The sequence below is a fragment of the Meriones unguiculatus genome, chromosome 18, assembly GCF_030254825.1.
Source record: "Meriones unguiculatus strain TT.TT164.6M chromosome 18, Bangor_MerUng_6.1, whole genome shotgun sequence".
NCBI classification, from domain to species: domain Eukaryota; kingdom Metazoa; phylum Chordata; class Mammalia; order Rodentia; family Muridae; genus Meriones; species Meriones unguiculatus.
The window spans coordinates 22,586,876-22,598,112 of record NC_083365.1 but is presented as its reverse complement, the minus strand read 5'-3'; the positions used below and the strand labels follow the sequence as shown (position 1 = coordinate 22,598,112).

General features: G+C 44.6%; 1 protein-coding gene across 2 annotated transcripts in view; it reads right to left on the bottom strand.

Moving 5' to 3' along the window:
- Rmdn3 (regulator of microtubule dynamics 3) overlaps positions 1-11,237 on the bottom strand; it is a 28,012-nt gene that overhangs the window by 9,586 nt on the left and 7,189 nt on the right. Inside the window, exons 5-13 of one of the 2 annotated variants that reach the window (XM_021640582.2) lie at positions 9,165-9,450; positions 8,181-8,283; positions 5,940-6,000; positions 3,940-4,015; positions 3,714-3,791; positions 3,017-3,115; positions 2,743-2,796; positions 2,380-2,460; positions 1,032-1,770 (exon numbers count right to left, since the gene is read on the bottom strand). In XM_021640582.2, the coding sequence (XP_021496257.1) occupies positions 1,717-1,770; positions 2,380-2,460; positions 2,743-2,796; positions 3,017-3,115; positions 3,714-3,791; positions 3,940-4,015; positions 5,940-6,000; positions 8,181-8,283; positions 9,165-9,450 (892 nt within the window). In that variant the 3' untranslated portion in view covers positions 1,032-1,716. Of the gene's footprint in view, positions 1-1,031; positions 1,771-2,379; positions 2,461-2,742; positions 2,797-3,016; positions 3,116-3,713; positions 3,792-3,939; positions 4,016-5,939; positions 6,001-8,180; positions 8,284-9,164; positions 9,451-11,237 lie in introns of those variants that run through there. The other variant, XM_060371844.1, reaches the window with a different exon arrangement.

The following is an 11,237-nucleotide window of genomic DNA, read 5'->3' as shown; positions in this document are numbered from 1 at the left end:
GGCAGCTGTCGGGAGCTGAAGAGATGGAGAAGTCATCATATATTTTAAGTTAGTTATGGGGATAACAGAAACAGGAGGCCCTGAAGGCATTGGGAGCTCCATGGATATGGCTTAGCAGGTAAGAGTTGCTTGCTTTGTCAGAGGTCTGAAAATCAATTCCCTGCACCTCTATCAGGTAACTCACAAACAACTTCAACTTGAGCTCTAGGAATCTAACATTTTCTGGCCTCTGGGAGCATACCCATAATTTTTTTTTTTTAAATGTGTATAAGCATTTTCTTGCATGTTTGTATGTACACACCACGTGTGCCTGCCTGCTACATGAAGAAGTCATCAAATGTCCTGGGACTGGAGTTACAGATGATTATGAGTCACTGTTTGGGTGCTGAGAACTGGGCCTGGGTCCCCTGTGAGAGAGCAAGTGCCTATAGCCACTGAGCCATTTCTCCAGCCTCTGAGAAATAATAAATGTTTTTGGAGGGGGCCTGTGTATGCTGGGACTTGTTTTTAACTTAGCACTCAGATGGCAGGTAGATTCTTGAGTTTAGGGCAGCTTAGTCTACAAAGCAAGGAAAAGGGGTTGCTGCTCTAACTATCCTGTAACAAAGTGGGGGGCCTTTGTGTAAACAAAGGTTTTACTGGGTGGAGGGATAAAACATTTGCATAGAAAACTTACAAAGTGGTAAGTTTGACACAGATTAGAATTTTTTTTGTCCTAAACCCAAGTTTTATAGTGTTTGGTAGGAAAAAAAAACCCTCCTATTTCTTACTCCTGAAGAAATAGCTCAGCTGTTAAGAACACTTGCTGCTCTTCCAGAGAACCTGAGTCTGATTCCCAATACCCATGTCTTGATTTCCTCTTCTAGCCTCCCTCATGCACACACACGTGACACACACAAATAAGCCTAATTTTTTTTCTGAAAAGATTATAAACAAAGAACTCAAAGTATTTATACTGTTTTTGTCTTTAATTTCTCCTGTGGAAGGGAAGAACTCTGAAGTCAAAAATAATAGAAACAGACAACATATCCTTCTAATCAAATTTAGTTTAGTTTATTTCAAATTTGTACCAAAAAAATATTCCAGGCACCTCTTCAGATCACTTTCAAAATACTTTTATAAACCCTTTGCCAGTGCTGTCATCCCCAAAAGCTGCCAGAACTCTGGAAGTCATGTGGTCCAGCCTCTCACCCCAGGAATACAGGCAGCGTTTACATGATGGGTGGTATGAGGGCTGTACTGGCAGCTCCTTTTGTCCTCATAGGTAGGGCATGACTTTATAGGACGATAAATAGGTGTTGAATATTAGCAAAGAATATTCTGAGTCCTATGCTTTGTTGCTGGGGCTCTTTGACGTTCATCTCCCTCACTGGCAGTTGGAAGACAGTTCTACTCCTTTGTTCTCTCAGCTCTTAGCCTTCTGTGCTGTGTCCATCCTAAATCCTATGGCTATACTGTCTTGATTGTTCAAGGATTCACTTAAGAGGAAGAAAGCAGAAACCTTAGCTGCAAGTACATCCCCAATTTTAGATTAAGTAGGAGATTAGAATAAATTAACTGATAACATAGAAAGTTGAGGATGATGGTAGTAGCAGTCAGACATCCCCTAAGCCAATCTTGGTTGGATTCCTGAACACAGTAGGATCACAGGGGGGAAAAGCAACTTGATTTTCTTTTCCACATTTAAGTAGTAGCCCCCAAGTAACTGAAATGTGGTTATTTTCCTAAAATTACTTCCAATTCTTCCAGGTCTTTTTGGAAAGCTGAATCCTGGGAGGCAAAGAAAACAAATCAAGTATAGAATCAGAATTGAGCTTTTCCCAAGTCACAAGAACCTGACAAGGGACTGGGACCCTTTGCTTCTCTACTGAGCTGTTACCATTCTTCCTCTGAACTTTCCCCAAGATAGCTTAGAGCCCATGCAGTCTGTCTTTTCCGTTAGGTGAGGTGTACGTGGGAGACTCTGGGGCGGAATCAGTATGTAAAGGCTCTTTTAAAAATTTTATTAGAGCCTGGGGAGCATTTGCCATCTTAGTATTAGGGTGTGAGTGCACAGACCTCAGAACCCTCATCAAACCAAGTACAGTAACACAGTGCTCCTAAGGGACATAGGAAAAGATGGAGAGTCCCCTGAAGCTCTCTGGCCTGCTAGCTCAGTATGCACAGTGTCAAATAACAAAAGAAACTGTGTCTCAAATAAGGGGGAAGGGGAGGATAGACACTGAGGCCATCCTGACCATATGATTCAGAGCATACACATGACTTCCCCATATAACTTAGTACCAAGGTAGGATGTAGTATAATATAATTCTACTTGGGAGGCTCAGACAAAATGATCACATGGAGGCCAGCCTAAACTACATTTTGAAGTGCTCTTACCTCATTGGTGACATCTGGCAGCTCCTGGGCCAATTTCATCCACTTTCTAGCTTCAGAGTTTTTTCCTAATTCTCTATAGCACTGAGAAGAAAGAACAGTGAAACATAAAGATCAGAAAGATCCATGTGTTTGTGTGCCCAGAAGGTCAGAATGGTGGTGCACACCTTTAATTCTAGCACTCAAGAAGCATAAACAGGTGGGTCTCTTAGATTTCAAGACCTTGTCTCAAAAAAAGCATCTCAGTAAAGCTTTCAACTTGACAGATAGCTCAGTGGCAGAGCATAGACTGTTTAATCCCCAGCACTAAAAGATCCCAGAAATACAACATAAGTATTCACTTTCTTTGTTAAAAGGTGAATTTACCTTAGAAATATATACCCGTCCAGCTTTTGAAAATCCTGGCTGTAGTTCTTCAACCTGGAGAAAGAAGAAAGTAATTTTATTAACAGGTTCATAAATTCATGCTGAAGTTTAGGTATGAGAAAGCTCTATATAATAATCACAAGACTGATAAGACTCCAAGTATTCTTGATTTTCCCTCAAAATAAGGCAAATGCAAAATTGTCCCCAACCAGGAAACACATCTATCCCAGGAGCAAGCCATTGTGGCTTCCACCCACCCCTCCCTTCTTGATACCTTTAGGAAACTCTGGAGTGCATCCTGCACAGTGGCACTCACAGGGCTTTCAAACAAGGCTGTAGCCGTTTTTTTTTCCAGCCAGCTCAAGTGAGAGACCTGCCATCAAAAATGCAAATTGTTATGTGCCTGTATTCCCACTCTAGATACAAGAGAATCAGTTCAAGTGGGCTACATGAAATCCCATCTCCAAAAAACCAGTTTCAGGCTACCAGGATGGTTCAGCAATGTAAGGCCATTGGCTGCCAACCCTAGACCTGAGCAGTGCTCACATGGTTGAAGGAGAGAACCAAGTTCCTCAGGTGGTTCCCTGACCTCCACACACTACCATGGCATGTGTACAGCCACATGCACACAAGCACATACATAAAGTTTCCTGGGTCGGGACACAGAGCTTTAGAGTGTATAGTTCATGGGACTCCCTAGACTCAGTCGGCAGCACTGTCCAAGGTTTCTTTGGGAATGGTACCCATTAAAAGCAGTATCTAGACATGATGTCCTATACCTGTAATCCCAGCACTTGGGCTAAGGCAGAAAGATCATGAGTTGAAGGCCGGACTGGGCTACATACAACAGGGTCATCTACCAATACCATGAACAATTCAGAGGAATAAGAGCCAGACCAGGAAGCATGTGAGGACCTTGCTGGAGATGGCGTGGCAGGAACATGTCAGGCCTCGCCTGGTGTGTAGCTCACCTGGTAGCACCACCTGCCAAGAAGGAAGTGACCCCTGGGGTCAGCAGGCTGAAGTGCAATAGCTTTGTCCACGTGTTCCTGAGGAGAAAATACAAATCAACATCGAGCTTGGAGCTGCTCAGAAGAGAGCAACAAAGCACTGATGCTGTGAGAAAGCCAGTCTAAGGGAGCAGGGAGCAGGGAGCTTGGACTGGCCAGCACAAGGGAAAGAGAAGCCTGTCCTCACCTTGAAGCTAAAGCCACTCTGGATACGCTTCGAGATGCCCTCATGCTCAGCCAGCTGACCACAAAGCACTGCATACCTAAGGGGGGAAGCAGCAAGCTCAGGGACAAGGACTGGACTGTCTGCAGGGAATGTGTGTCTCACCCACAATGTAGTTAGTATACTTCTCTGCTTACATATAACTGAAAATGGATTTTTTTTTGTAAGTAATTCTTAGACTTATGATCCCAGTTAATAATTAGTGGTAGGCTTACAAGTCTCCTAAATAATTCTAGGTTGTTTTTTCTTTTTAAGGCCCTTTCTATTCCTGCCTGGGCACTCTACACACCCACACAGAGTAAATCTCTCCTTTATGCTTTAGAACACTTAGCCAGGTGTGATGGCACATTTCAGTAATCACTTCACTCAGAACACTGAGGCAGAAGGAGTTTGAAGCCAGCCTAAGCTATATTTAAGTACCAGAGTAGCAAGGGCTACTATAGCAAACCCCTGTGTTGAACAAAAACACAGACAAGGTCTCAACCTGGATCTTTACATTACCTTATTTTCATACAGTATGGTCACAAGTATCAGAAAAACATGAAAAAAGTAGTTAGATTACAAGCTTAGTGGTTTTAATATGTGTCTCTGTGTAGCTATACGCATATAAACACAGAGTCCACGAAGTCCAGGAAGGGCATCAGACTGAACTGGAGTTAGTTGCAAGCCATCTAACCTGGGAACTGAGCTTGAATCTTCTGGATGAGCAGTATGTGCTTCTAACCACTGAACTATATCTCTCCAGCCCTTTAAAAATTTTTTAATTTAATGTGTTTTTATAGACACATTCAATGATACACAATGTGGAGGTCAGAATACAACTTTATAGACTCAGTTCTCTCCTTATAACTTTCAGGCTTGCCCTAACAGTGCCTTTATCTACTTGAGCCACCTCTCCACCCTCACCCCCAATCTAAACTGTTAAGGACAGTTCAGTGGTAAAATACATAGTACAAGACCCTGACTTCAATCCCCAGCACCACACACCATAGAAACCAGAAGACATTACTACCTGAACTTTGCCCCGAAACACCCAGTACTAGAAGCAAAGTTGACAACAGATATCTTCCCATGCCCAAGTTTCTTTTTCATATATTCCCCAAATATTGGGGGCATGGGCGATTTGTATCAGACACCTGAAAAGGATTTCCATGTATAATCCAAAGGACTGGGTTTTCATCCTTGAGAGCTGAGAGCCCAAGGAAAAGTAATGGCACCTAGATACAGCTACCTGGCTTTTGTGCAAAATCTTTGCATGGAAAGTTTCAGCCTTAGATGGCAAAACACAGTCTCTAATCTTATAATCTGAGGGTAGAGATTTTAAAAGCAGAGGACAGTGAAAGAACAAACCTCTTTTTAAAAACTAAAACACATGTTGGAATCAGGGCCCAGGACATGAATTGGCCTTGGCATGTGTCAGTTGGCAGAACTTGTCTCCCAAGAGATTACAAAAGGACTCACTGGGGGAGTCTTGGGTTTATTTTTGTGTGGTGCTGAGTTTGGAACTCAGGGCCTATGCGTGCTAGACAGGAACTGTCTATACTGTCAGCCCAATAAGGTAATAAGTTAATCACTGAACTTCCTGGGTGTAAGCTCACATCTTTTTCTCATGCAAACCAAGCAAAAGAAGCCAATGTGTACCACCAGCCAGGGATCACAGCTGGGGAAAGAGCTCTTGCAGGACAGGAATTGCAAGTTGTTCCAGCTTCCCTGAAGAGCTAAGAAGGAAGTTTGTGGCCAGAGTGACTCTTGGAAAGATACCTAGTTCTCCTGGCCCAGCAGAATAAAGCTTGTATGTTCCCTTGCCTTACTCTCCAAAGCAAAAGTTACCTCCCTGATCCCTGAAATTCTGCAGAAATTCATGCTAGTGGTCCCCCTCCTGGTTCTTGAAGTAAACACCTCTGACCAGGGTAAAGCCTAGGGTCTCCTCTGGCTCTCCCTAAAAGTCTGTGGGACAGCATTACCACTGGTGACTTTCAGCACTCTCATCTCCTTTCTTCAGAGCAGCCTCTGCCTCTTCTTTTCCTACAAGACAGATAGACCCAGAGTTAACACAGGCTCCTGTCCACCAGCAGCAGTGCAGGAAGAACAGCCACTTCAGCTGCATGCTCCCCATCCCTACCAGTGTGAGCCTGAGCTATCTCTGTGTTTTTATTTTGAGGTATGTGTTCCCTGTGCAGCTCAGACTGGCCCTGAACCTGAGATTCTGCTCCCACCTCCCAAGTACTGAGATAACAGCTTGTGTTGTGCCTGGCTCCAACCTACCATCTTTTTATACCTACTTAATGTTCTTGAAGTCAATTTTAACATTTCAGATGTGAAAGAAAAACCAACAGAAACTGTCTTCAACAAACCTTATTCTGGAAAGTGTACACAGGCTTAGGATGTTTATGTATCACTAAGATTGCATAGAAAGTTAGGTATGTTTATATTTTATTCAGAAAAGTGTTCGTGATTTGATAATCTTCAGTTTTGTCGTTTTGTTTTGTTTCAAGACAGGGTTTCTCTGTTGACCAGGTTGGTCTTGAGCTCAGATCTACTTGCCTCTGCCTCCCAAGTTCTAGGATTAAAGAGCTGTGCCACTACCACAAAGCCAATAAAATTCTTAAAAAGAAAGCCAGTTGTTCCAAAAAAGGAGTGGGGCTTGTAATCCATCCTCTTACCACTATCTTCATGGAAGACTAAAGGATTAGGGGCGGGGGTGGAGGGAAACCACTATCTCACTAAATGGCTAGCTGGCCTGAAACTCACTATGCCTATCAAGCCACAGGCCTCTCCAGTGCTGAGATTATGGCCATGTGTTACTATATCCCCCTCAGACTTTTAAGAAGAATAGAGTTCTATGGGGAAATGGAGAAATGGTCAGAGAAAATCCTTTTGGTACCAAGAGATCAAAGGAGCACAGATGCTGATCAGAGTGATCACCTGTCTTGGTTAAGAAGTAAACAAACTTTAATATCTAGGCGTGTTTTGCCTACAGATATGTCTTTGCAACACATGTATATCAAAGAGGCAAAAAGAGGGCATCTGATCCCCTACCTAGAACTGGAGTTACAATTGTGAGCCACCATGTGGGTGCTGGGAACTAATCCCACGTCCTCTGGAGGAGCAGCCAGTGATCTTAACTGCTGAACCATCTGTTTAACACCCACAAACCTTTGTTTTCCCTGAGTGTAGTGGTGCAACCCTAGGGGCTAAAGACAGAGGTGAAGGATTGCTGGAATTTAGAGGCCAGCCCAGTCTATGTAGCCAGTTCCAGAAGAGATAAACCTGCCTCCAAAAATTTATTTTTAAGGCAGGGTCTCATTATAGAGCTCAAGCTAGTCTCAAATTCATGATCCTCCTAAATGTTGGGTCCTCGTATATGCCACTAACACCTAGCTGAAATCAGAAACCTTTGAAGAGAAAAAGTAACTGAACCTGAACTCACAGCAGCCTTCTTGCCCCAACCCCCATGGACTGAGATAGCAGGTGTGAGTTGCCACACCCAGGTCATTCTTCTTTTAATTCTGGGTTTCTCTCACTTGATAATTGACAGGTCAAGTCCTAAGACAGGCGCAGTTCAGCTGGCATTCTTCCTTTCAAAGTAGGGACTCAGGAAACAGACTTACTGAATGGCTCTTAGAGACTTACATAAGCCAGCAATAGTCTCCCAAACTGCTTCTCTTAGGTGCACAAATACATACTACACTCAGTTTCAGAATCTCTTTTCCAATGACTCCAGATTCCTAAGCAGTAGGCATAAACTTCCTCTAGTTAAGATAGAGCACGCCTGTAATCCCAGCACTCAGGGAGGAAGGGGTGGGTGCATCTCTTGAGTTCGAGGCCAGCCTCATCTACAAAGTGAGTCCAGGGCAGTCAAGGCTACACAGAGAAAGCCTGTCTTGAACTGCCCCCCTCCTCCCCACCAAGAAAAGGGTACCCCTTCTTTCTGGTTGGGAAGTCAAAGCAGAGAATAGTGTGACCATGGCATAGACATTTAAAACAAGAACCTATGCTACTCGGTCACTGTGAAGAGCAGAAAAGCAGACTATGCTATCTTCAGAGGAAGTAAGGGGCCTTGGAAGCCAGTCTGTCCCTGCTGAATAACTATACTATTCCTGTCCTGGCAGCGTCTGGGTGGTTCCCCGGGACCTCGAGCAAATGGGCTTAGCTGGGCCTACATCAGCTCATTGCATTCCCGTCAGACACCTGTCGGCATTTACCATTTAGGGCATATGACTTCTTCTCACTCTCCTCCTCAGCAAGCTCTGACATGTCACTGTAGGCCCGGGCCAGGCGCCACAAAAAGTCTTGTCGGCTTCCATACTACAGATCAAAAAGGAATAAATGAGTTTTCTCAGCCATAAAGAACAGGGTCCCTGGTTTTCTCCCCATGCCGTAGGTTTGTTTCCAATTCAGTGGTACAATCACTGACATCTGGCACCCTCTGTGCATAGCCTTCCCCCTACACAACTGGCCACGCAGTTCACTGACAATACCATCTCTGGTTGATAGCTTGCACAATCGCAGAATAAGAACATTTTGGTCTCCTAATATTGCCAGGAAGAAAGGTCAGCTCCAACACAGCAAAAGAAGTCTTGGGCTGAAATACGAAACTGCTCATAAGAAGACAGAATTCTGCTGGGCATGATGGCGTGCACCTTTAATCACAGCACTCAGGAGGCAGAGAAAGGTGGATCTGTAGGAGTTTGAGGCCAGCCAGCGCTGCTTAGTGAGACGTGCCTCAAGGGGTGGAGGGTGGTATCTAATTTCAGGGAGGAATTTACAGAATAAATTTGGTTTGTGAACCTGTGGGAATTGTTGATTGACCTACACAATGTCATTTGTAATAGAAATTTCAAGTAGGGCAGGCAGATTCAACTCTGTCTCAAGAAAAACTGATGAAATTATGTAGGCAGAGTGGGGGTAGGTATTCTGGTTGTTTGCACATTTTACCCCTGCAGAAAGGTAGTGTTCCTTAGAGTTCTACAGGAGCCCCCTCCTCTAAAAGCCCTTTTCTCAGGGGCAGGAAGCAGTGGCTAGGCAGTATGCTAGCTTCAGGGCCTCTGGGAAAGGATAAGCAACCTGGGAGATATGTAGAAGCAGCTGTCTCACCCTGTCTGCTTTCCCATATTGTTTTGTTGGGATAGAAACCACATGGGTCTTCTCAGTCCCTGGGAGTGCCAGATTCAAGGGAGGAGTCTCACCGCCAGCTTATTGTTCAGCAGCAGCTGGAAGCCTTCCCGCTTGTTCTGCTCGCTGCCCTGGTGCAGCTCATCTGCCTGTTGCAGGAGCGGCAGCACATCCTCAAGGCCTGAAGAGCCATCATCCTCCAAGGTACCAGACACTGGACTTGAAGCTACTTCCATGTCAAGGTCCAGAGAATCCTTTCTCCCCATCTTCACAGTCTCGCAGCTCACTTCATCTTCACCATCCTCGCTCTCCTTGTCAGAGTCCCGCTCATAGTCAGATTCAGCATTGGCTGTTGTGTAACTGGCAGAGAATTAAGTGACAGGGTTAAACTGGCAGAGAATTAAGTGACAGGGTTAAAGACGGGGATTGTTCAGCTCACTACTAGGGCTTATTCTCCAACCACAGAAGAGGGGCTGTTCAGCATTGTCCACTGAGCCAGGCCATTTCTTATGGAAGGGCAGAAACTAGTCTTCAAGAGAAAGCATGAATTATAAGCTAGGGAAATGATCTGGGAAGAAAGCAGTATCGAGCCAACTGTGGACTGGTGGTCAGGGTCGAATATAAGATCCCTCTGTTTAGCTACTACTCAAACTGCAGAAAACAAGAATGGGAAGAAAAAGTTTAAAAAGTAGGCTGCAGTTTGGGTATGTTGACAGCATCTATAATCCCAGCACTTGGGAAATAGAGGCAAGAAGATGAATTCAAGGTAACCTTTGGCTGCATGGCACATTCGAAGCCAGCCTGGGCACTTGGGAGGCAGGGGCAGGTGAATCTCTGAGTTTGAGGCCATCTGGTCTACACTGTCTTGGAAAAACACAAACACACCACCAACAACAGAAATATTGGGGAGGTGGGTTAGAAATGGCCTTAAAAATACAGGTAGAGCTGATGAGCTAAGAATTTGTTAATCATCCTTATCAGCCAAAGACATCTGCCAGAAGCTATGACCTGTGTGAGTGCCAGCCTGGGTCATGAGTAGCAGCCTCACACCGCTCCAGTCTTTCTCACACGTGTACCTGTGACCAAGTCAACAACCAAACCTCAATGACTGGAGAGGGGCCTTGGGAATGTGGAGTGAAGAATAAAGGCAGATTTCCTGTGGCCAACAGAAATCAACCAAACAAGAAAGTGTGCCCATATGAGACAGCCTGCCATCTGACTGAATGTTGAAAGCAAAAGCATTATCATCTAGAAAGCCTCATGGGTGAGGCTTCAGAAGGTACCAAGTGAGTACACAGAGTTGGAGCTCCAGTCTATAAACAGTTGACTGCTGCTGGTTAAGAGTATCAACTATAAGAACCTGCATGAGCCAGGCAGTGGTACACGCCTTTAATCCCAGTTTAAGGCCAACCTGGTATACAGAGGGAATTACAGGACAGCCAGTGCTACACAAAGAAACCCTGTCTCAAAACAAAACAACAAAAAAAAAACCCTGCATGATATTTAAAGATCATTCTAGTATCTTTTAGCAGTTTGCAGTAAGAGCTTAGAGATTAAAGAACCAAGGAAAAGTACCAGACCTCATCTCCAATCTGAGTACTGATGAACAAGACTGTACAAGGGCAAGATAGAGACATTCCAACTGAGCCTGGACAATAACCTCCCCAGATGAGAAAATCAAACCAGGGCCTACTCTGCCCAGCCAGGGCCAAAGTAAAATAGGTAGTGAGTAGTTTAACTGGTGTGGAGAGCTTGATATCCTAGTGGGTCTTTGCTAGAAAAAGAGCACATGCTGAGAAAGTTCAAGTGGGAGATTGTACCTCCAGCACTCCCAGGGTGTACTGCTCTGGCTCTGTTGCCTTTTCTCTGGGCTTAAAGGCCAGAACTTACATAGTCAGGGAGCTGTAGAGGTAAGAAGGGGCCTTGATGCCATCAGCACGAAAGCTAATAGAGCTCCATGAAACAGGGAATGCTCTGCATTCAGCTCCACCTCAAGTTCTGTCTCACCAAGCTGAAGCCCCCACATGGCAACAATCCATAGGCTTCTAAGGTCTTGAAAAGAGATTTGCTATGTGCCAGAGTTACTCCATTTGCAACATTCCCTTACCTTCTATCTCCAACCCTTGTGGAAGTCTACCAGAGAGGAT